At 43.3% G+C, this 26,371-nt stretch overlaps 1 protein-coding gene across 2 annotated transcripts; it reads right to left on the bottom strand.

Annotated features, from left to right (window-relative positions):
* Positions 1-621: 621 nt before the first annotated feature.
* Positions 622-26,371, bottom strand: LOC139409187 (SH2 domain-containing adapter protein D-like). Of its 2 annotated transcripts, XM_071153982.1 has the most exons (8): positions 25,376-25,576; positions 24,101-24,482; positions 21,666-21,816; positions 19,411-19,635; positions 6,203-6,374; positions 4,507-4,626; positions 4,203-4,303; positions 622-1,599 (listed from the first exon to the last, which is right to left on the bottom strand). In XM_071153982.1, exons 2-8 carry the CDS (start codon positions 24,434-24,436, stop codon positions 1,574-1,576), a joined length of 1,131 nt encoding a protein of 376 aa, XP_071010083.1. In that variant the 5' UTR covers positions 24,437-24,482; positions 25,376-25,576; the 3' UTR covers positions 622-1,573. The 2 variants fall into 2 exon arrangements, with proteins under 2 accessions (XP_071010083.1, XP_071010082.1); XM_071153981.1 differs by lacking the exon at positions 4,203-4,303 and having other exon boundaries at positions 25,376-26,371.

Genomic DNA, 26,371 nt, shown 5'->3' with positions numbered 1-26,371 from the left:
TCACTATGCTTGTGGATTACTTAGTACACTTACGACATTCGTATTACTCATCGTTATTGTTATTAGTCTTGTGTTTGAGTACAGGAATACAGACGCGACACTCTTTCCCTCCCTTGCGCCTACGCTCTTTTCCCCCCTCTCAAGAGTGAGTGATCTGGCTCGTCTCTGCTCTTCGTCCCACTGGTAATCAGCCGCCGCATTTGGCTCAGTAATGAAAGCAATCCCAGTGCCTTTCACTCCAGCAAACCCTAAATAATGAGACCTGCCTTCCTCTCCTTCTCGCTACACTCGCCGCTCCCCCTGCTGCCTAATGGCTGGGGAAGAGCCTGCGTCTGCTGGAGTAGAGGAAACATGGACATTCGCATGCTTTTGTAGTCCACCATCCTCTCCGTGTTCCACTCAGAGCTCTGCAAATCTAGGTCTAATCTCAAGGTAGGTACAGTACTGGCTATTCCCAAAATGCAAAGATCATGAGTGTTAATCCATGTGAGTTTTTTTTTCTTTCTGAGAATGAACATGTTAAAAAAATGACACCACATCAGATTAGTCCTCAGTCTTATCTACATAATCAGACACTGTGATGCTCGTCGTTCCACATGATGCACAAAGCAGACACGGCTCTTTAAGAAACTGTTTATTGTTGAACACAGCAGGTAAATGAGAAAACATCTTATCCATAATTACAATCAGAGACGACAACAATGCCATTGATTATGACGACCCAGATAATAAGAATAATCATTAAACCATAACACCCATTACCACTGATATGGCCATTTATATGGCGGTTTAAACCTTTGTCTCGCCATTGAAAATTGTTCTGGTCAACTACAGAGCACTGCAACCAGTCAGTGACAGTGTCCAGACAAACAGATCATATGACAACCACACGGCAACAGTAGGACAATCAAACAGCTGCTGCTACAACAGCCATACAGTAAGTGACGCGGGTTGACACCAGTTCGTCAACATAAAGCATTGACAAATAGGTTTACTTAACAGTACAGAGAGAATCAAATCAACAAAGGTTTGTGTGAGTAGAACCACGTTTTCCCTCACTGTCAACCAGTGGAGCAGTACAGGCAGCAGCACTAGCTCAGTGAGAAGCTCATTCTGCAACAGTCAGTCCAGATAGCATCCCAGGTAGGCTACAGAGAGAAGGTGTTGGTACAGTCCAGGTATTGCGTTTTATATGAATCTGTTCCCAGATCAGAGAGATTTGGCACAACAGAAACGAGACGGTCTGTGAAGGTACTGACAAGCCAGCAGATGCTGAATCCTCAACAAAATAGTCTAGTCCAACGAGAGCACAGATGGCCTAAATGACTTGAATATTAAAGGAATTTACACAATCTAAAGTCAATGTCCAATCACAATGTGACCCAGGATTCCAGGACCATTGTCCCAGCAAATCAGAGGGTCTGTACGAGGACAGGGAAGAGCAGAGACAGGTGTTCGGCTCCTCTGATTGGAAGCTTGTGTGTGGTGTAGAAGTGGATGACCTCTGGGATGGTGTTGAATGGCAGGCTGTTCTGCCCCAGGACGTACTTTCCATCCTTACACTGGCTGAACTTTATGTGCATGAAGCCTTGGCAGCTCCTGAGAGAGAAGGCCGAAGGGCAGAGTCATGGACCACATGATGACACACTGGAAGTGACATATACAGCCTACTTATTTCTGGCATTTTATGAGGTATTTCTTACCCAGATTTAACAACATATCATAATGTTGGACTAGTAAGAAGAGAGAGAAGGGGGAATTATACAGTATAAATTAGTAATGTAATGGCTTGTGAGAGACAAGACAAAGATGATGAGAGAGAGAGAGCGACGGAGAGGAAGCAAGCAATACAGAACTAGCGCAGCGCTACACCTCCCCTTTAAGAGCAAGCTGCCATCATGATGTATGTCTAATTATAGAAGCAGAGGGAAAGACAATTGGCTCTAATTGGTCATCATTAGTTTGCAAAATCAACAATGGAAGACTAGGGAAATCTGTTGTTCTACACAATGCAATAACAACAAACAGAACCAGCATCACTACATTGCTAATTAGCTATGGCTTATTTTTTGTGTTCTTTGGAACACATTCCCATCAGGATTGAAAAGTACACTACATGACCCAAAATATGTGGACACCTGTTTGTTGAACATCTCATTCCAAAATCATGGGCATTAATATTGAGTTGGTCCCCCATTTGCTGCCATAGCAGCCTCCACTCTTCTGGGAAGGCTTTCAACTAGATGTTGGAACATTGCTGCAGGAACTTGCTTCCATTCTGCCACAAGAGCATTAGTGAAGAAGGGCACTGATGTTGGGCGATGAGGCACATGGCTCGTGTTCCAATTCATCCCAAAGGTGTTCAATGGGGTTGAGGTCAGGGCTCTGTGCAGGCCAGTCAAGTTCTTCCACACTAATCTCGACAAACCATTTCTGTATGGACCTCGCTTTGTGCACGGGGGCATTGTCATGCTGAAACAGGAAAAGGCCTTCCCCAAACTGTTGCCACAAAGGTGGAAGCACAGAATCGTCTAGAATGTCATTGTATAATGTAGCATTAAGATTTCCCTTCACTGGAACTAAGGGGCCTAACCCGAACCATGAAAAACAGCCCCAGACCATTATTCTTCCTCCACCAACCTTTACAGTTGGTACTATGCATTCGAGCAGGTAGCGTTCTCCTAGCATCCGCCAAACCCAGATGTGTCCGTTGGACTGCCAGATGGTGAAGCGTGATTCATCACTCCAGAGAACGCGTTTCCACTGCTCCAGAGTCCAATGGCGCCAAGCTTTACACCACTCCAGCCGACACTTGGCATTGCGCATGGTGATCTTAGGCTTGTGTGCGGCTGCTCGGCCCTGGACACCTATTTCATGAAGCTCCCTGCAAACAGTTATTGTGCTGACATTTCTTCCAGAGTCAGTTTGGAACTCGGTGGTGTTGCTACCAAGAACAGACTATTTTTACGCACTACAGCACTCAGTGGTCCCATTCTGTGAGCTTGTGTGACCTACGTTTCCACTTCACAATAACAGCACTTACAGTTCCCCCGGGGCAGCTCTAGCAGGTCAGAAATTTGACGTACTGACTTGTTGGAAAGGTGGCATCCTATGACGGTGCTACGTTGAAAGTCACTGAGCAATTCAGTAAGGCCATTCTACTGCCAATTTCTGTCTATGGAGATTACATGGCTTTGTGAACCTGTCAGCAACGGGTGTGGCCGAAATAGCCAAATCCACTAATTTGAAGGGGTGTCCACACACTTTATTAAATATAGTCTGTGTTTCATATTAAATCACAGATCCATGACAAGCTGTTAGAGAAAAATCCCTCTTGAAGAGACATGATTTGTCTGTGTATTTGCCTCATCCATATTGGTGTGATGCTGGGCTGTGTGTCAGTCTGTTTCCATGCCGACTCACTCTACTGGTTCTCTATCGCTTTGATTCCATCTCCAACTACCTCTGGCATGTCTCCCTCACAACAATTTAGAGACACAAAGCACCTGCCAGTCTAAAGATCAAACCACTGCTTCTTTCAGACCCCTGGACCTCCTATTGTGAGACGAGGGCCACATACTGTAGCTTTGTCATTTCACACGTCAGCCTGTCTATTTGAGCTGTTAACATCGGCGGGTGTGTGTTTGTGTGTGTGTTTGAGTGACATTGTATCCGTGTGATGTCTGTGAGGCTGAAAATGAGAACCTCTAATGTAGTGTGCGTGCGTGCACTCAGGCGTGCCTGTGTGTGGCCCACAGAAGGTGATTCATATTCATTAGTGATTGGAAAGCGGCTGATGTGAGAGCTGCAGTGTGCTGTATCTGCCTGATTACCACTCAGAGAGAGAAGAGGTGCTGGGGAAGAGAGGGGGAATGAGAGTGAGGGAGGGAGAAAAAAGGAGAAGAGTGATGGAGAAGGGGATTTAAGGATCAAGCTAGTAATTAGAGAGAAGAGATTTGACCATATAAGCACTATTATGCGGCGTGAAGGACTATTGAGAAGAAAATCAGTCTTCAAATGGGTTGAGGGAGGAGGAGAGAGAAAGCAGAGGAGGTTAAGAGAGACAGATGGAGGCCTACATACAGTGAGATAGAAGCTCAGTAGGGAAGGTGGCTGCAAGTATACAGTACACAGTACACTTGCCTTTATTTAACTACGCAAGTCAGTTAAGAACAAATTCCTATTTTACAATGACGGCCTACCCCTGCCAAACCTTCCCCTAACCCGGACGACGCTCCCGATCGTGGCCGGTTGTGATACAGCCCGGGATCGAACCAGGTTCTGTAGTGACGCCTCTAGACCACTGCGCCACTCGGGAGACAATCAAGTCAGAGTAGTTAAATCGGAGGATGATTCAATAAATATTCTAACCTACTGTACTTATTGGACTATTTGACTCATACCATTTGACTCAGACTATTTGACTCATACTGTATTTAAGTGCATTAGCAATGATTTGATGTTGCTGTTCAGATGTAAATGGTGTGATTATGTTGAGCTTTATACCGTAGTGAGAGAGAGTAGTCGTTGAGGCTGGTCTGGCTGTTCCTCACCAGGTAGCTACACTCCTTACACAGGGTCAACAGAGACTCTGCCTCTGACCGCGACAGTGCCCCGTGGTACCACCTGACAGATACACAACATGAATGGAGGGAGGGAAAAAGACATGGGGCCTCATTTATCAAAAGGTTGATATATATCAAATTTGAACTTGACAGGAAAGTGTGCATATCTCCATGCAAATCTCAGACCATGCGTACGCACAATTTCTGGTTAAAGAATTGTATTACAAGCCAACATTGTTATTTTGGGGGAAATGGAGGTGTTTGACGCACAGAATTTTATATTTATTGAAGGCTAACAAAAGCACTAAAACGTAGGCTAATTATATAACAGATGCGTTTGCCGTCGGTAAGGAGTTCGCAGAGCAGCATGCAGCCTAATATGTTTCTATGAGTCTTATAATATGGTCTGAAATCATAATCATATTTACTGACATAACTGGTTAATTCCACGCTACACAAAAAAATATTAGGCTACTACTTATTCATCGCTCATTCAATAGCCAAGGAGCACAACATCATAGCCCACTTAATCTCAGAGCCTATACCAAGACAGGAAATAGAAACAATCAATTGACACACAAAATACTGAACAACAATTTGTATTTTGCATAGTGTGGGTTATAGTACTTACTTTTACTTTTTTTTAAAAATAAAATACGCAGCAAGTGTTGGTATTCGCTATAAGCGACACACATTTTTTGTTTGAAAAAGTAACAGCAAAAGATGAAAACATTAGCCCACACCTCTACAGAAATGTGTTCCAATTTACCATTGTGCTTTCTTTTAGAAACAGACATGGCCCAGTTGCAATATTTCCAAATCATACAGCAAATGAGGGTGTTTACGTTACCATAAAGGTGAATGGAGGACGTTTTCCAGGCAGGGGTGTATACAATATGGCTCTGATTTATCCATTTAAAAAATGTGGATTTGTTGCGTATGACCGTTTAATACATTCCAATAAGTTGTGATGCGCGCAAATCCTAGAATCTCCACCTACGCCAAAGTTTAGTACGAAATGTACACATGGTTGATAAATTAGGCCCCTGGAGTACTGTGCAATGTCAAATATTAGTGGTAAATTGAGGGATTTTATTTTGTGACATACAGTACACAGATGTGAAAATAAAGTGACGTGCAAATATTTGATTGGCACTATTGTTGAAATGTGTTTCTGTATGTGCAAATGTGTCATGTAGTGTGTTATAACCATGTTTCTTCTCACTTTAAACAAGCATGGTCTCCTTTAGTCACTGTTTACTAACTCTGGCAGATGGCACAGGGGTCGGACTGAGACCAGACCACACTCACTAAAACATGAGTAGGGCTCTCCCGTGGATCCTATAACAACCCTTACAAGACCACCTGGGAGAGTAATGTACTACCCTCTCACTTCATGTACCATAGCCTGGTGTGCAAATATATGATTGATTAGTAGAGTTTGTTCATTCATATATTGTATATCAAAACATAGTTTATTCTAATGATATACATGTATAAAACAAAACCACATTTACATTCTACTGTGATGCTTTCAGTATTACTGTGTAGATGAAGCAATAACACCCAACCCAAACAAGAGATATCAAAGTAAACAATAAAAATGTCATTACAAAGGAAAAGAGTACGGTACGTACACTTGTTTCTCCAGGGGCAGGGTGGGGTCTACTCTCTCCCCCATCATGTTGTGAGGGTCAGAGCAGGGCATCCGGAACTTCATGCTCCCTCCTGCCAGGGGACTGGACCTGGGTGGACGCAGGCGCTCGGTGGGGGACGAGGACCGTTCCCACTCAGCACCATCAAACTGCACTAAAAAAAAGAAAGTGAGTCAGACAGAGTATCTCATTAAAAAGGGAAAACTCAAGCCAGGCCTGGGAAAACAGTGTAGATACTGTTGTTGGTGCAGATGGAAAAAGGGTTGGGCATGCCATAGCACAGAGAACAGACTGTTTCTGCTGAAGGGGTACACAGTGGAGAGGAGAGCACAGATCTGACTGGGTGCAACATCATCATCCAATGGTTGGCTGGGACTAGGAGCTGCTCCAGGGGAGATCTGCAGGGTGACCTAATGAAAGGAGGCATGAGAGGACCACATAGCACAGGGGGCCTGTGGGTTGTGGTGGAAGCAGACCCTGAGGGGCTGCAGTGCGATGTAGAGGGAGAGTCAGTGCTGTGTGGCGACAGGCAAAATACCATCATGACCCAATGTTATGAGACCCAAATGCTGTGTGCTACCACCAGTATCTGGCTTACTAGACCTATTATGGTGCGTTACAAAAAAGGCCTTCAATAGCCACTTGTTGCCAAACCTATTGTTGGGTTGTTAGGTTGTGACCCATTGATGTACCAGTCAAGGGTTTTTCTTTATTTTTGCTATTTCTACATTGTAGAATAATAGTGAAAACATCAAAACTATGAACACATATGGAATCATGTAGTAATCAAAAGTGTTAAACAAATGTAAATATATTAGATTCTTCAAAGTTCCCACCCTTTGCCTTGATGACAGCTTTGCACACTCTTGGCATTCTCTCAACCAGCTTCACATGGAATGTTTTTCCAACAGTCTTGAAGGAGTTTCTACATATGGCTGCTTTTCCTTCACTGCGGTCCAACTCATCATAAACCATCTCAAGTCGCTGCAGAATGCTGTAGTAGCCATGCTGCTTAAGTGTGCCTTGAATTCTAAATAAATCACTGAGTGTCACCAGCAAAGCACCCCCACATCATCAAACCTCCTCCTCCATGCTTCACAGTGGGAACCAGACATGCGAAGATCATCCATTCACCTACTCTGCGTCTCACAAAGACATGACGGTTGGAACCAAAAATCGCAAATTTGGACTCATCAGAGCAAAGGACAGATTTCCACCGGTCTAATGTCCATTGCTCGTGTTTCTTGTCCCAAGCAAGTCTCTACTTCTTATTGGTGTCCTTTAGTAGTGGTTTCTTTGCAGCAATTCGAACATGAAGGCCTGATTCACACAGTCTCCTCTGAACAGTTGATGTTGATGTGTCTGTTACTTGAACTCTGTGAAGCATTTATTTGGGCTGCATTCTGAGGTGCAGTTACCTCTAATGAATGTATCCTCTGCAGCAGAGGTAACTCTGGGTCTTGCTTTCCTGTTGCGGTCCTCATGAGAGCCAGTTTCATCATAGCGCTTGATCGTTTTTGGGACTGCACTTGAAAGGTTTTCCGCATTGACTGACCTCCATGTCTTAAAGTAATGATGGACTATCAGTTCTCTTTGCTTATTTGAGCTGTTCTTGCCATAATATTGACTTGGCCTTTTACCTAATAGGGCAATCTTCTGTATACCACCCCTACCTTGTCACAACACAACTGATTAGCACAAACACATTAAGAAGAGCCAAGCTGTCATCAAGGCAATGGGAGGCTACTTTGAAGAATTTGTTTAACACTTTATTGGTTACTACATAATTTCATGTGTGTTATTTCACAGTTTTGACATCTTCACTATTATTATACAATGTAGAACAATAGTAAAAACAAACAAAAACCCTGGAATGAGTAGGTGTGTCCATACTTTTGACTGGTACTGTATGTTAACATCATACAAAAAGCAGGCAGGGCAGATGCAGGACACTGGGGGTTCAGGCTGGTGGGTCAGGGAACAGGTTGGGGAGTGAGAAGGTGTTGTCCTGGGTAGGTGTTGTCCTATCAGGAGCTCCTCCTCCATCTGCTGCCCCACTGGAGGGGGGCAGGGTAGCTCAGGCAGCTCTGACATATCTACAGGGAGCCAGGTGCAGAGGAGAGACAGATAACAAATAATGGATGGATGGAATATGGAGGAGAGGTAAGAAATCTGACAGGAGAAAGAGTGAAGGTAGCCAAGTAGATGCTGTGTGTCAGATTGACAATGATGTGGACTGTGTGTCTAGGATGGTGAGGACAGGGCACACAAATGAGGCAGGAGCGGAACAAAATAGCTCATTACAATCCGTGGCCAGCAACCACGTAACCCATTACTGCAGTCTCAATGGCGCACGCACACAGAATCCGCCACAGCTGCGCTACACACCACACAGTGAATTACTAAACAAATGAAGGGGGGGGGCTGACATCTTGATGATCGGACAAAACCAAAGACCCCCTGGGTGTGTGACATAAAAGGGCAGCTGAACAGGGCATTAGGAGAGACCCCAGTGATGCTGTACATACATCCCTCACTCTCATCCCTCCCTCTCTCTCACTAGTTCATTATTGAGCAGGGAAAACACACTCCGCCACTTTCTCTGGCTCTCTGTGAACTATTGGCGCATGATGCAGTACAATGACCCCATCTGGAGAGCCCTCCCAGCCCTGCAGAAGCCATCATTAAAGTGTGACCAGCTCAGAGAGAACAACAGTAAGGGAGGACTAGAATGAAAGGAAGGAGGGAATGAACTCAGTGAAGAGAATCATACATTGTTTTGAAAAGGGATTGCAGTTAAACTTTGCTTGTCACAGTTAAATGAGAACATTTCAAACAGAATTCCTGCCCTGTTTAGGGGGAGTTCCAGACTGTATGCAATACCAAGGACATACAGTACACCATGTACTTAGAAACCAATTGCACTCGCAGTACGAGTGGGTGTGCATTCTGTTCAAATTTTATGATTCCACAGTTGCTGCTATTTGTAGCACACAAGTGTCCTGTTTGAATGTCTGGAAGGCTGTTTGGGGCATCCGTGTTCCAGTGCGACCTCCTGCCTGCAGTGTAACATTTACCCTAAATGGCCCCTTTATAATCCCCTCATGACATCACCTTTACCTCCTCCTACACATGTCAGCACTCATCACTGTGACAAAGGGCAGGACGTGACCTTTTGCTGGCCGGGTGCACACAGAGCTGTCACTCAAACAGAGGGAACATCTGGGCTCCATTTACTACTAATGGGAACCTGTGGATCTATCACACAGGTTGTGGAGGCCATTTGCCCGAAGGTCTTTCTTGTGATATATTTACATTCTGACAACATCATGTTCAGAGAGCGAGAGCGAGAGAGCGAGAGAGCGAGAGCGAGAACTAGCAGGCAGATTGACATTTCAGAACAGAATATTCAATAATATATTTGAAAACCTGTACAAACCACTCAGCAGGCACAAAAGACAACCTCACACTGAAGTGGGTCCACTGGTTGAACCAAGAAAAAGGCATTTCAGTATAAAACAAGTTCAATCCATTTTACTCTTTCAGTATGGAAGACAATGGCACTACAACCTCAGAGCTCATAGTAAATATAAAAAGCCATTTTATTTTTTATCAAAATAACTATCCTGGAATCAAGTGACAGGAGCATTGGATAAATTCTGCTGTATTTCGTCATTAAACACAAGTATTAAGACATCTGCTTTGTAACAAGCCCAGCTCCCCATGTTCTCTCTGCCAACAAAAGGCTTTCTGCCGGGCGCAACTTCTTCCTACTAATGACAGATAATTAACACCCCTATCCACGAATACACACTAAGGCATATAAAATAGGAATATGACATGGCATTTGAAATCCATTTTCATGGACAGAACTGCCATTTTCTTATTCAGCACAAACCAATGGCTTTCTACTATTCCTCCCTTTCTGATTTCTCTTCTTGGCCTCAATTTTTCTGGGATTGTATATTCTGTTGGTTCCTGCGCACACACACACCTCCATCTCTCCCCCACTAAGTGGTGCATTATCTATCCCTTCACTACTTCTCTCCCCCCTCCCCATCTCACTCTGCCTCCCATCCAACTCACTTGAGGGAACGAGTCTGGATGGTGAAGGATGTCTTTTCATTAACATCAGTAAAGCTTCACATGGAGCGAGAGAGCGCGAGGGTTGGAAGAATGTCGACACGACACATCCTGTAAATTGATGGAGAAGCCAGTTGGGAACCCCAGGGCCAGCTTAGAGTGAGCTAACAGACCAGGGACACACCGGCCAAGGTGACGGAAATCTCATGATTGCTGCGTCGCACGCACACATGCACACAAATGTGTCTTTGTAGACGCCAGTCTACAGTACATTCACACCTGGAAAACCAATCCAACATTCCGTATCTGCAAAATATTGTGTGAGAGGCCTTTAAATTATATTTAAGGCCTCCTACTTGTGGAGGGAAACCAGATATCAGAGATCAGATACTAAAAGCACATACTGTAGATCAAATATGCTGTGTACCTAACACCATTAATCTACTCATTAGACAGGGCATTCTGTGTGGAGTGATGAGTGTCCATTAAATTAGCTCACTAATTGGTGTTGCATGGCTGCAGGGCTATCTATGCAACCCTCACTGTTAAATTTTAAAACATTCACAGGAATTAATGATGGTTGTAATAGGGGGGAGCTAGGTGCTAGTGGCAGGTTTGTAGTGTTCTAATTAAAACCTACTGGACTGAGGCATGTCTGTCTACCAGCAGCAGGCTCTCTCACACTGCTGGTGTCACGTAATTGACTACCAACTCACACCCAGACACTGATCTCCACCTGAGCTGGACTGGACTCCACAGTGAATACTGTACATCCCACTCTAAAAGAGGATATGCACAGCATTTTACTTCCTGATTATCATAATTGTGCATGTAATATGAAACTATCCAAAAAGCCACCTCTAAATGTGCATCCTGCTCTCACTCCTGACCAATGTTCCCTTTAAGCTGCGCTTGTTCGCAGGAGTGCAGCTCCCCAGGACTGCCGTGCAGAAGAAATATCAGCACGCGCAGAAACACTAGATTGAACTTAACTAAGGGGAAAAACTGTAGAAAGTTAAAACTATCAACATTTCCCTTTACTGTGGGAATTGTGATCGAATCAATGCAATATTATCCACTTTCAATACAACATACCAAAACAAAACTAACTATGCAAGACTAAGTATGCAGAAATAACTATGCAAAATATGTTGTAGGCAGAACAGTGCAGCATAACCAATCAGAGCTGCAGTAGACCTTTATGCAAATAGACCATTGCCATATCTGGATCTGTGCTATTCACTTTAAACTGGACCGTGTTTACAGTATGAGTAGATGCTCTTGTTTTGAGATCCAAGCAAGAGCTGCATGCAGCCAAGTGTGCACGTGTTCATATTAGCCCACTTATAGATCATTTGTAGTCAGCAATGGGAGAGTGATTGCTTCCTATAAGAGCACAAAACGTGTACATTTCTTTTTTTCAAAGTGATTCGGATAAACAGCTTTTTTTTTATCTTAAAGGGGCAGTGTTGTATTTTGAGAGAGGCTTGAATAAGCTAAGTAGCCAATAGGCAGAGGGTAGCATAATGTATCTAATTCTCTGTAATAATGTTATGGGATTAATAATGCATTTTAATTTTGTATAAAATGCTACTTGCATCAAAACAACAACATTTTCAGTCACCTTGTTTGAAGGACAAGCGGATAAACAGGTTAATGTCAAGCCCTGCATGTTCTTTTCAAAAGTCTCATGGAATGTCGGCCTACATTGAACAACACATTGGCTGCTATTGTAGGCTGAATGATAGAACATCCAGTTCCATGTTAAAATGTAATGGGATGCATTTTCTCCATTGTTTTTGATGGTAGGCCACTCTAGTAGGCCTACATTATGATCAAATAGCTACAGTAGCCTACTTGACCATTGTCTGAAACTAACTTAAAAGCAGGTACAGGCTCAGTGTTCACAGTAAACGCTTGCTGGAAGTTGCACTGAATATTCACAACATTCAAGTTTGCGCTCAGCAGACCTGAAATTTGCTCAGTGCCGAAAAAATGTAAGGGAATATTTCTCCTGACTGTGGTAACTGTTGATAATCAGTTTGTGTGGTGATGAGGTGAGAGCTGAGGCACTGCTGGCAGATCGTAGGTTATCAGGCGATGTGTCACCTCGGGAGGGAGGACTGCAGGGACAGTGGTGTCACCGCTGTGGGAGGAGAGGCCGCAGTGAAGGCGAAGGTGTCAGCGCCACGCATGACTGATTGCTCCCTGTCACAATGCCCCCCCCCCCTCCCTGCTCCTCCACAGCCAATGTCATTCATTATCTTCTGTCCCCTGCCCTCGGAGTCGCTGGGATCCACAAACATCCGCACTGAGCTCACATCAAATCTGCCATAACCTTGGACGTCCCCCCTCTCTCTCTACAGCTCTTCAACTAACCCTCAGTGCTGCCATACCAACCCTGCCTAGTAATGCCCGCCATCTGACTGGGAATATGGATTAAAAGTGAGAATGGAACATACTGTAGTGTTTCTGTTTTTCCCTCCAACCAATCTGTTCACACAGGCCGGGGTGCTGGCAGCTAACTGACTGCAGGTAGAAAAACAGGTGCCAGGAAATCACGAGTGAAGGTTTTTCTCCCCCCATCTGGTACCATTTCTTATTGGTGTTGTAAAAGATCCTGTCCAAGAGATCTGGGTTTTATTCCTTAAATCTTCTGAGAGGGTCACTCACCCGATGGAAGTAATCCTCTCCGTCAACGCTACGTTGTCTATTTAATGCCTGCGATGTAATGTGATTTGAACATGTTCTGTGTGTTTGTGTCTGTGTCGTGTGTTGCTGTAGCAGTTCTGCTGACCACCTGCTTATTAGAACTGGATCAGTCATGCACACGTGAGCATGTAATTAACTGAGAAGAGGGGGAGGAAGGGAGAGCGAATGCATGAAAAAGAGGAGTGAAAGCAAGCGTGTTGATTTATTCTCCTGTCACTTTGACCTCCTGACTGAGATGCAGCTCAATTAAGTAGGCTTGCCCTGCCGTATCGTAACTGATCTACTGCCCACCGTCCAGTCTGTCAATCACACACACACACCAGAAACGGAGACAGGGCCTCACAATATAAAAAAAAAAACGTTGTATTATTTATGATGTACACTGAGCATTCCACAGGGATGCTGGCCCATGTTGACTCCAATGCTTCCCGTCGTTGTGTCAAGTTGGCTGGATGTCCTTTTGGTGGTGGGCCAGTCTTGATACACACAGGAAACTGTTGAGTGTGAAAAAACCCAGCAACAATGCAGTTCTTGACATCTACTACCATACCCCACTCAAAGGCACTTAACGGTAAGTATTTTGTCTTGCCCATTCACCGTCTGAATGGCACACATACATACATATAATTCTTCTTTAAAAACTAGAGTCGATTTCCGCGGCCCAGCGAAATGTAATTAGCATCCCATAGAAATCTGTCAGTTTAATCTAGAGATATGAGACATTATTTGGCATCGGATGCGTCTCAATCCATCACATCCGCTGATGTCGCACTTCCGCATCTGCGGTGAAAGGTGACAGATATAGAGCAGTGTTTGTCAGATCATGAGACATCCCGAAAATCAGTCTTCTCACAAAATCATCTATAGCGTCCAAACGGTTTGGCCTACAAACTATGACTCCCTCTGTGGAAAGATGAGACTCACGAAAACGATGGTGTTCTCTGTGACAACCACAATCGCCTTGACTCGCTTGAAGTCGGTAATCTGCAAACTTCTGTGTGTAGCATCCGAACAGTTTGGCTACACACATTTTGCTCTAGGATGCCCACAGGCCTCATCTAAAAAGGTCCCCCGGTAACAGTTTTTTAAAAATGAAGTGTAGTGCATTCAGAAATTATTCAGACCCTTTCCCCACTTCGTGATGTTACAGCCATATTCTTACATGTATTAAACATTTTTTTTCCCTCAATCTACACACAATGACAACGCAAAAAACTGGTTTAGAAATGTTAGCAAATGTATTGCCTTATTTATTTACGTAAGTATTCAGACCCTTTGCTATTGAGCTCAGGTGCATCCGGTTTCCATTAATCATCCTTGAGATGTTTCTACAACATGGAGTCCACCTGTGGCATATTCAATTGATTGGACATGATTTGGAAAGGCACACACCTGTCTATATAAGGTCCCTTAGTTGACAGTGAATGTCAGAGCAAAAACCAAGCCTGAGGTCGAAGGAATTGTCCATAGAGCTCTGAGACAGGATTGTGTCAAGGAAGCATTGAAGGTCCCCAAGAACACAGTGGTCTCCATCATTCTTGAAATGGAAGATATTTGGAACCACCAAGACTCTTCCTAGAATTGACCCCCAGGCCAAAACAGAGCAATTGTGGAAGAAGGGCCTTGGTCAAGGACGTGACCAAGAGCCTGATTGTCACTCTGAAAGAGCTCCAAAGTTCTTCTTTGGAAATGGGAGAACCTTCCAGAAGGACAACCAATCTTTGCAGCCCTCCACCAATCAGGCCTTTATGGTAGAGTGGCCAGACGGAAGCTCCCCAGTAAAAGGCACGACAGCCTTTTAGTTTGCAAAAAAGCACCTAAAGGACAAGATTCTCTGGTCTGATGAAACCAAGACTGAACTCTTTGGCCTGAATGCCAAACGTCACGTCTCGGGGAAACCTGGCACCATCCCTACGGTGAAGCATGGTGGTGACAGCATCATGCTGCTGGGATGTTTTTCAGCGGCAGGGACTGGGAGACTAGTCTGGATCAAAAGATTGCTGAGTTAAAGTACAGAGAGATCCTTGATGAAAATCTGCTCCAGAGCGCTCAGGACAACGACCCTAAGCACACAATGCAGGAATGCCAAGACAATGCAGGAATGGCTTCAGGACAAATCTCTGAATGTCCTTGAGTGGCCACAGTCAGACTTGAACCCAATCAAACATCTTTGGAGAAACCTGAAAATAGCTGTGCAGCGACGCTCCCCTTCCAACCTGACAGAGCTTGAGAGAATGGGAGAGAAGAATGGGAGAAACTCCCAAAATACAGGCGTGCCAAACTTGTAGCGTCATACCCAAGAAGAATCGAGGCTGTAATTGCTTCCAAAGGTGCTTCAACGAAGTACTGAGTAAAGGGTCTGAATACTTATGTAAATGTGATATTTTTTCAAATGTATATAAAAAAAATAAGATTGTCTAAAAACCTGTTTTTGCTTTGTCATTGTGGAGTTATATACATGTAAAAAATAAGTGTAAATATATATATGTGTGTGTGTGTGCGTTTCCTGATCCTTCTTATATCTCTCAGATATAGGACATACAGTGGGGCAAAAAAGTATTTAGTCAGCCACCAATTGTGCAAGTTCTCCCACTTAAAGATGAGAGAGGCCTGTAATTTTCATCATAGGTACACTTCAACTATGACAGACAAAATTAGAAGAAAATAAATCCAGAAAATCACATTGTAGGATTTTTAATGAATTTATTTGCAAATTATGGTGGAAAATAAGTATTTGGTCAATAACAAAAGTTTCTCAATACTTTGTTATATACCCTTTGTTGGCAATGACAGATGTCAAACGTTTTCTTTAAGTCTTCACAAGGTTTTCACACACTGTTGCTGGTATTTTGGCCCATTTCTCCATGCAGATCTTCTCTAGAGCAGTGATGTTTTGGGGCTGTTGCTGGGCAACACGGACTTTCAACTCCCTCCAAAGATTTTCAATGGGGTTGAGATCTGGAGACTGGCTAGGCCACTCCAGGACCTTGAAATGCTTCTTACAAAGCCACTCTTTCGTTGCCCGGGCGGTGTGTTTGGGATCATTGTCATGCTGAAAGACCCAGCCACGTTTCATCTTCAATGCCCTTGCTGATGGAAGGAGGTTTTGAGTCAAAATCTCACAATACATGGTCCCATTCATTCTTTCCTTTCCACGGATCAGTCGTCATGGTCCCTTTGCAGAAAAACAGCCCCAAAGCATGATGTTTCCACCCCCATGCTTCACAGTAGGTATGGTGTTCTTTGGATGCAACTCAACATTCTTTGTCCTCCAAACATGACGAGTTGAGTTTTTACCAATGAGTTATATTTTGGTTTCATCTGACCATATGACATTCTCCCAATCTTCTTCTGGATCATCCAAATGCTCTCTAGCAAACTTCAGATGGGTCTGGACATGTACTGGCATGTACTGACACATCTGGCACTGCAGGATTTGAGTCCCTGGCGGCGTAGTGTGTTACTGATGGTAGGCTTTGTTACTTTGGTCCCAGCTCTCTGCAGGTCCTTCACTAGGTCCCGTCTGGTTCTGGGATTTTTGCTCACCGTTCTTGTGATCATTTTGACCCCACGGGGTGAGATCTTGCGTGGAGCCTCAGATCGAGGGAGATTATCAGTGGTCTTGTATGTCTTCCATTCCCTAATAATTGCTCCCACAGTTGATTTCTTCAAACCAAGCTGCTTACCTATTGCAGATTCAGTCTTCCCAGCCTGGTGCAGGTCTATAATTTTGTTTCTGGTGTCCTTTGACAGCTCTTTGGTCTTGGCCATAGTGGAGTTTGGAGTGTGACTGTTTGAGGTTGTGGACAGGTGTCTTTTATTGTGGACAGGTGTCTTTTACTGATACCAAGTTCAAACAGGTGCCATTAATACAGGTAACGAGTGGAGGACAGAGGAGCCTCTTAAAGAAGTACTGGTCTGTGAGAGGTCTGTGAGAGCCCTAAATCTTGCTTGTTTGTAGGTGACCAAATACTTATTTTCCACCATAATTTGCAAACAAATTAATTAAAAATCCTACAATGTGATTTTATGATTTTTTTTCTAATTTTGTCTGTCATAGTTGAAGTATACTTATTATGAAAATTACAGGCCTCATCTTTTTAAGTGGGAGAACTTTCACAATTGGTGGCTGACTAAATACTTTTTTGCCCCCCTGTACACTTCATAACAAACTTCCTTTGGATTTTTGGGGCTCTCTGTTCTATATAGTGAATATGTTATTCAATGCGTTTGTATGGGCTAATAGCAGGAAGGCCAAATTATATATATCATTTTTTTTAAAAATAAGTATATTTTTTGATTCTTCAAGGGGTCTTAAAATTCCAAATCAAATAGCTAAATGATCCTTGGTATGACCTTCTTAAAACAATTCCATATAGCTTAGTAGAACCCCTCTACAGTCTAAGGGCTGTAGAACCCAGCAGCGTTGGTAGTTCAAAACACAAATGGGTGCGCCTGGCATCTACTACCATACCCCTTTCAAAGGCATACATACACAATCCAAGTCTCAAATGTCTCAAGGTTTGAAAATCCTTCTTTAACCTGTCTCCTCCCCTTCATCTACACTGATTGAAGTGGATTTAACAAGTGACATCAATAATGGATCATAGATTTCACCTGAAATCACCTGGTCAGTCTATATCATGGATAACGCAGGTGTTCTTAATGTTTTTATACTCAGCGTAAGTGTCGGATACAGATAGCAAATTCATTAACACACACAAAGTCACCCTTATCATCCAGTCTCGTGTTCAATTGGCAAGTAGTCATGAATGTGATCATTCAAGGTGTGTGTGTGCAATGGACAGAGTGTGGAAGTGGTCATTCAAGGTGTGTGTGTGCAATGGACAGAGTGTGGAAGTGGTCATTCAAGGTGTATGTTTAGTAGCGTGAGAGTAAAAAGTGAAAGATTATTCATTTAAAGTAAAAGGGTGGTTGTGAGTGTTAGGGACGAGTACTCAAACAGACGTCAAAACTAGCTTCAACCAACTCTAAAATGTGTTTGTGGAATGTGCTTTGTGGCATGTCTGGGGGGGGGATACATTTTGTCTTGAAGACCATGTCAATTTGCTTTGACTCTAGTTTTCCATTTGTACATGTTTTGGTTTTTGCCCCTCAAATACACAACAAGGCAAGCATCACTCAGTTCTTCTCCCTATATTCCCTTTCCCTCACTCAATTGCATTCCAAGCGCTCCCTCTACACACGCATGCTGAGTTGGCACACAAGCTCCCGTTAGGCTTACAGAAATAAATGCCTATAAAAACGGAGGACCGGTGGGCGTAAAAAAAGGTCTAACTGATAGGATACACAAGATACATTCCTTGCCAAATTACGACAGTTTTAATCATAAATAAAACATAGACTGGTTGATTGAAGTAGGGAAATATGTGTTCTAAAAATGAGCTGCAGTTTGGGAATAATTGTATCCAGTCTATTTTCTGCTTAGGCTACTTTGTGAACTGCTGGTGCCATTTAGAATTGGTTAGCCTAAGCCATAACCCCCCTAAACACAGAGAGGTTCCACACTGAAAATATGCAAAAACAGGTTAAAGACAAAGAGCATATTTTCATCAGAATCATTATGCCTACTCACCAAATTGATGCCGTGCCGTAATTCATCACCATGCAGTGTACAATGTGGAATCGTTCATCCATTTAAACAAATTCCAAAGAACAGGCAGAATAAACTAAATTAAACGTCTGTAGGTCTATATCGAAAAGACCACAGATTTTGGTATGTAACCCTGAAAAAATTGTCTTTTAAAGCGCCAAAATAAGCCCCGTTTCAAATTATCACTCTTTGAAAAGAACAGCTCCAGACACGCAAGATGGGTGCGTATTACTTCGCACTGGCAACTTTTTTCATTTGGAAAAATATTCTGTCATATTAAATGGTGTTTTTTTGCAATAAAATAGGTGCGTCTTTAATGTGATAAGGGCTCGGGAAATAACAGTGTGGAAAAAATGTGAGGGAAAAAAATCCTGTGCAGGCCTTGCTCGTGTTCTAAAAATAGAACTTGAGAAAAAGAATAATACATGTACTGAACAGTCGAACCCTAATGAGTGTAATAGTGACAGTGTGAGATAGCTACTCAGGTGGCTGAGGATGGGACTGAGGTCAGTCAGCGCTCCCAAGTGGTGCAGCATTTTAAGGCACTGCATCTCTGTGTTAGAGGCATCACTACAGACCCTGGTTCGATCTAGGGCTGTATCACAACCGGCCGTGATTGGGAGTCCCATAGGGTGGTGCACAATTAGTCCAGCGTCGTCTGGGTTAAGGGAGGGTTTGGCCGGGGTAGGCCGTCATTGTAAATAAGAATTTGTTCTGACTTGCCTAGTTAAATAAAGGTTAAATAAATAAAATAGATACAAATGTTTAAGTAGGTCAATACCTGCGAAGGCTTTAGAGATGTTCTCTTTTTTCCACTCCCATGGCTGGTCGTACTCGTCTGCTGGCCGCTCGTCATCCTGCGGCAACCGGCTCTCCCTTCCTTCCTCCAGGGGGTTGCTGTACCCCAGCCCCACCCCTAGCGGCCGCCCCCGCCCCTTCTCATAGGGGGTGTCGTAGAGCTGCACCTCGCCTTGTGTCCGACCCACTCCGGGACCATGCTGCAACTCTGTTAGAGAGAACAAACATTTGACTAATTTCATTGAATAGTGTGCGTTTTTCAAAGAGAGAACACACACATTTCAAAGTTAGACATGAAGGATTTATGAACCAACAGTTAATAATTTAGAACACAGAAACAGAAAACAAACTGTTATTATGGTTAGAAAACACAAGATTCCTACAACAGGAGGTCAATTGCATCTGTCACAGCAAATTATATGAAAAGCCTGTTGAGCAAAAACAACATGAGTTGAATTTGAGGATGGGAAACAAATTATGTTTGCACAGCTTGCTGAAGGCTCAACGCGTCATATGGAGAGGCTTAACTAAACTCTGGGCTAGACCCGGAGCCGTGTAGCAGAAGAACAGCACTTCTCTTCACAGTTACAGCAGCAATCTAGTTGCTGCATCTCACAACAGCCAGTCTCATTTGCATTTTTATCAGAATTCTCAGCATGTAGCATGTTCTATAAAAATCTTTCCCAACACCGTCAACCTTCAGAGAGTTACGTGTGACTTTGAGCTGAGAAGCCATAGATTATTGAAATAACAAAAACACATGAAGACAGACTTCTGAAACAACTGCCATGTGGGCTGTGAAGCCCAAAGCTTCAAAAAACAGGCAATATTGGGTGGAAGGAAAGTGGAAGAATCTTTTGTCTCCACCATCAGCCTATCTATGGAGGTGCAGTGATGTGAGAGGGAAAGAGTGCTGGATCTTAAATGGAAGGGTTGGCTGGTGAAAAGCAGAACAGGCTAACTTTAACCTTCAGACTAAAGACTGCTATTGGGCGCCCCTGCCGTCTCCATGGCGACAGAGGCGGCCCTGGGGACAGACCCTGAGGTGGGAGGAGGTGAGGAAGGGAGGGGAGGGCTGGGTTGGTTTGATGTTAAATCATTGAGACAGAGGCAGGCTTGGTGTTGTGGCATGCTGCTGTACCTGTGCAGGGAGCATGGAATGTCAGGGAACAGAGAGGAGATAGAAGAGATTAGGGGAGGGAGATGAAAATAGGCAGGGTGGGAATGAGAAATGGATGGGAACATGAAGGGAGAGAACATATCTTGAAGGGAATCAGGAATCTATTGCGGTATGCAAATGTATGTCAGACCGGCGGGTGACAGAGAATAGAAACTGAGTTCTGCCTTTATTCTCCCCAACTGAACTTTCAAAAACGTGACAGAACCACATTTAAGATACCTTGGGGACGACATCTGCCAAAAACACACATCAGTTGATAATCTGTCCCTGGGGGGGGTATAATAGCTGTTCTACTTGAGAATCAGAGCGATATTCAGTGTCACACCTGGCTTTCCCTCTTCCACCATGTGTTTAATGGAGCGCCCACTGACATACCACAGTAACTCAGTCCTGGGTTGACTGGCTCACTGGCTTAGGCTCCATTGTGTATTTACCAAGCTGAAAGACTAAGAGCCCCTTTGTCCTAACCCTGTGACTATAAACTGCTTCTGACTTGAATGAAGCCAGCAAAGACAACAGTCAAAAACACACTGACTCTCAGACGGATTAAAAAGCTACCCAGATTCCCGAGGGCAACTAGGGGAGAATCCCTCCACCACTCTAGTGAGAGACGCTACACTGCATGGCTCTGACAGACAGTGGCTGAGGAAACAGAGTTGTTACTACAGAAAGGCAACATGAGAAACGACAGATCTGAACCAAGGGATGGAGGATGAGCGCTAGGGAAAGGATGAGCGCGAGAGACATTTGTAAGGCTGTGAGTCAGACAGAGGACAATCTGACAGGGGAAAAGTCTCGCTCCTGCAGCGGAGGGTGTCGTGGCCTCGTCGGCAGATCTGTTTTACGCTAGGCTCTAGCCAACTCTCCTATCGAAGGCATGATAACCAAAGTCAGAGGAGTTGGCTAAACCACAAACAGATCTGGTAACAGGCTAGAAGACAGATATGAACAAAAACGCCATGGAGAGAATATATTCCGTCAATTGTGATTAGCCTACCTGTCCTGTGACAAAGAAATACTTGGTTCATCCAAAAACCAAAGCCTAGTAACAGACTCACCTGTGATGACGCGTTGGGCCTCGTAAGGCTCCATGTAGCCGTTGTTCTCGCAGTGCACAGGTCCCAGATCAGACTCTGGCCGGGGATTTGTGTGAGCATCAAACGGATCAGAATAATCTGCATCTCTTACTGCTGGGGCTGACGGAACCACCTGGGGTATAACAGACACTCATTAAGACACAATGCATTACAATGTATCACTCATACAGTGCATTCAGAAAGTATTCAGACCCCTTGACTTTTTCCAAATTTTGTTACAGCCATAGTCTAACATGGATTGAATAAATTGTTTACCTCATCAATCTGCACACAATACCCCAGAATGACGAATCCATAATGACAAATCCTTGTTTACATAAGTATTTAGACCCAGAGCCAAAAACCAAGACATGAGGTCGAAGGAATTGTCTGTAGAGCCCCGAGACAGGATTGTGTCAAGGCACAGATCTGGGAAGGTTACAAACAAAAATCTGCAGCATTTAACATCCACAAGAACACAGTGGCCTCCATCATTCTTAAATGGAACCACCAAGACACTTCCAAGAGGTGTCCATCCAGCCAAACTGAGCAATCCGGGAAAAAAGGTCTTGTTCAGGGAGGTGACCAAGAACCCGATGGTCCCTCTGACAGAGCTCCAGAGTTTTTCTGTGGAGATGGGAGAACCTTCCAGAAGGACCACCATCTCCGCAGCACTCCACCTGTCAGGCCTTTATGGTAGAGTGGCCAGACAGAAGCCATTCCCTCAGTAAAAGGCACATGACAGCCAGCTTGGAGTTTGCCAAAAGCCACCTACAGTAGAGAATCTCAGACCATGAGAAACAAGATTGTCTGGTCTGATGAAACCAAGAGTGAACTCATTGGCCTGAATTCCAAGCTTATGGATGAAACCTGTTTTTCAGCAGCAGGGACTGGGAGACTAGTCAGGATCGAGGGAAAGATGAACGGGGCAAAGTACAGAGAGATCCTTGATGATAATCCCTAAGCACACAGTCAAGATAATGCAGGAAGGGCTTTGAACCCGATCGAACATCTCTGGGGATACCTGAAAATTGCTGTGCAGTGACACTCCCCTTCCAACCTGACAGAGCTTGAGAGGATCTGCAGAGAAGAAATGGGAGAAACTCTCCAAATACAGGTGTTCCAAGCTTGTAGCGTCATCCCCAAGAAGACTCAAGGCTGTAATCACTGCCAAAGGTACTTCAACTAAATACTGAGTAAAGGGTCTGAATACTTATACAAATGTGATATTTCAGTTTATGTACATTTGAAAAATTGTTTAAAAAAATGGTTTTTGCTTTGTCATAATGTGTTATTGTGTGTAGATTGATAAGGAAAAAAAATATATTTAATCTATTTTAGAATAAGGCTGTAACGTAACAAAATGTTTAAAAACTCAAGTAGTCTGAACCCTTTTCCCAAATGCACTATACACTAAGAGCACAAACCGTCATTCTGTTAGCAAACTTTTCATCTGTACTGTTCTTCAAGTAAATGTGTTTTTGTAAAATTTTCTGCTGAAATTGTTAAAAGTAGTCCTTGTACATAGAGTTGTGGTTTGTTTAACTTTGCAATCATTGGTTTTGTTTGTCATACATTTTTAAGTGAAAAGACTGCGTTGTAACATCATTGTTACCGTGGAATTGCTCTTATCGAAAGCCCAGGATTGAAATTGCAATGTTCATGGGGGGATGGATGTTCTCACACACCAGAATTCCACACAGACATTAATGAGGGCAGCCAGAGCACCTACGCAGAGTGTCTGTATCAACTCTACCTTCCCTTAGACCTTCAATGCACTTCAGGAGCTGTGCACTTGAGGCTTTTCAAACGAGAATAAGAGATCGATTTTAATGCAGTTGTGGATTTTAATGCATTACCTTAGTGATAATATGTGTGCTGATTTGTTAACTGAATCAATGTGCATTCCCTGCCTCTATAGGCAAATACTATCTTACTCTCTGTCTCTGTCTCTCTATGAAATTCTGAGCATCCCTGACCCTTGCAGCTGTGCCTGTGTGTTCTCCTGCCAACACATACTGTACTCATCCAGGGTGGGTCTATGTGCCTGATGGCAGCACAAGTGTGGCATACGGTACTATAGCAGCCTAAGGCCTGTATGGCTTTCCTCACCATGTGTTCACATGGGAATCTCTCTCTGCTTGCTAAACCAAACACCATTTATTATTTATGTCTGGACATAAACTCAGGGGACTGTGACACCCCACTCAACGAGCCATCCATCCCATCAATAACGCTTCCTTCCATTAGTCATCCAGGCCAGCCAATTTATGGGCCACTTCAAACATTGCATGATGTATTGAAACATTGCATACTTCTGACTCACATTACCAGTCACTTGCATATGGGCTTAATCAATAAGCAGAGAGGTCTTTTTAATGGTAATGATTGTTAACGTGGAACAGGAAATTACTTACAGGCTCTTGATCTTCTAGGGAGATGGCACTCAGTAAGATCTTAGTTCGCCCCAGGTCCTGAGAGTCCATCTTGATGAGACGATGTTTGGGAGATACAACCTTCATATCCAGGCTGGCGGACTTCAGAGGAGAACCAAAGGCAGGGTAGGAGGAGTCTGAGGACCCAGACTCGTTTCTGGCCCGGTTCTCAGAGTCCTCGTATGGGTCCTCAAAGTCTAGTTTCTTCTGAGCCCGATAGGCTTTCAGTATCTCACTCTCTGTGTAGTCTGGTTTGGGTGGCTGAGGAGGCATCCTCCTGCTCCCAAAACTCAAATAGTCTTTGAGCCACTTTGCCATTTGACCTCTGCTCCCTCAGGCACTTGATGGGTTGAAAGACGGGTTTCTGTGAAGAGAAAATGTTATGATTCTGGTTAAACTACTTGCTTTCCTTTTAGTGACCTGATTCTAAACCTCAGACTCAATAGACAACAGACAGTGGATGGATTAACATTGTGTGTCCTGTTCTGAAGTAAAACACTAACATAATGTCATCATTCATTCAAAATGTAGGACTACTAGGATAACCTGAAATCCTACAATAATCATCTCTGTGTGCACATGGACACTTCTCCCACTGGTCCAGGGGCCACTGTGCAACAGCCAGAACAAATATAAGAAAAAACTAACCCTAGTCTCAGTGACAGCTGGACTTTAATTACTACTAATCAGTAGGAACTACTAATTACTACTAATGCTCAGAGAAACAATAAAGCAGTCTTTATAGCAGACTTTGCCTGAGAACAGCAATTAAATTGTAAACCCAGTAATAAAGTCTGATTTAATTAACAGATACTGAATCCACTAGGAACAACTGCAAGTCATGGATAAGAACAAGCAAAACAGTTTCCTGACCTGTGTCAAACTTCAAAACAGAAGGCAATCAACAAAGACAAGTAATATGTTACATCACACTTATATTTTACAACTAACATAAAAGCAACAGTACAGGTAACAGTTTAACACGCATTAAATACAATTATACCATATCAAATAGTCTTTATATGCTTAAAAACATATTGGTCCAAAACATCCCATTGTAATCATGTTTTCCTTTGCTCTTGTCCTCTTTGATATGTTCATTATTTCACCATCGACAACGATGATAACATTGAAACAAACTACAATTTAAGCCCTTAAATCTGTAATTCTACTTCCACGTAAATTCTGCAACTTTTAAAATAAGCTTTTCAATAAATTCCAGTTTTTATACTGAAAGTGCATTGCGCTAAGACACACCTTCAGTCCTACCACTCAGTATGCGAGCGTTTTATTCCACTTTTCTTCATTTTGATCGTAGAAAGTAGTCCTATGTTAATAATAGCTTTTGTCCATGAACGTAAATATGGAAAGAACAATCATTTCGCTCCAGTGTGACAGCCTGCGTGCGAGGGTGGAGAATAACAGCAAAGTTCCGCTGGGAAACGACTGATCGCAAGTGAGAGCAACTACGAAGGAAACCTATAGAAATCAGGGAGAAACCACGCAATTAAAGGGGAGGTGTTCATTCCATGATTCACAATGGATTCTCTCTTTTACAGTCAGCCGATTTTTCATTTAATAATTCTGCATAGACCAGACCCATAACATAAGAGTAATTGCTTATGGAAAATTAAGTAGGCTGCATCTAAAAAATGATATGTAGTAGCCCTACAAATTAAATGAAAATCAGGTTTAAAATACTCAGGCATTCAGATACTTGACCAGATCATTGAAATGCTTGTTCTCATTAAACAACAAAACGATTCCAAACGCATGAAAAGAGAATACAAGTTTTGTATAATTGCAATGTTTCCTCAACCCCTCTCAATTTGTCCTCATCCCAGCACTCTCTTGCTGATTTGCCTGCCTTAACAGCAAATTAGGCTATGACATTCAAAATTATGTAAATGAGTTTGGTAAATTGGTAGGAGAGAAAAAAGAATTTCCTCTGCACAATAATTAACACTTACACCCACAAACTGTTACCAATCTGACAAACACATTTTGAGCAAGCAAATAGATGTGCGGTGCCTGCCTGCCATACCCTCCAGGAAAAGCATGGTGAAGCAAAATCTACATAATAGAAAATATCCTTTCTGTTCAAAAGATAGCACATTGTTATATGGGGAAGTGGGCTTCATACGTCCACAGATGTTCTTTTTTGTCCGGACCACAGAGTTGTTAAGAAGCTAATTGAATTTCAGTGATCCAGTGGGTGATATTGTTATCTGGGCCAGTTAAGACACCATAAAT

Source organism: Oncorhynchus clarkii, chromosome 5, assembly GCF_045791955.1.
Source record: "Oncorhynchus clarkii lewisi isolate Uvic-CL-2024 chromosome 5, UVic_Ocla_1.0, whole genome shotgun sequence".
NCBI classification, from domain to species: Eukaryota; Metazoa; Chordata; class Actinopteri; order Salmoniformes; family Salmonidae; genus Oncorhynchus; species Oncorhynchus clarkii.
Note: the sequence above shows the minus strand (reverse complement) of the source record. Positions and strands in the feature narration are given on the sequence as shown.

Bases quoted from the DNA above. Each gene is read 5' to 3' on its own strand.
- LOC139409187 (XM_071153981.1), bottom strand. From the start codon at position 24,436: ATGGCAAAGTGGCTCAAAGACTATTTGAGTTTTGGGAGCAGGAGGATG. The intron at 21,817-24,100 runs GTAAGTAATTTC...GTTATACCCCAG, and splicing joins CCCTAGAAGATCAAGAGCCT to GTGGTTCCGTCAGCCCCAGC. The intron at 4,627-6,202 runs GTACGTACCGTA...TGTATCTGTCAG, and splicing joins CTGCCCCTGGAGAAACAAGT to GTGGTACCACGGGGCACTGT.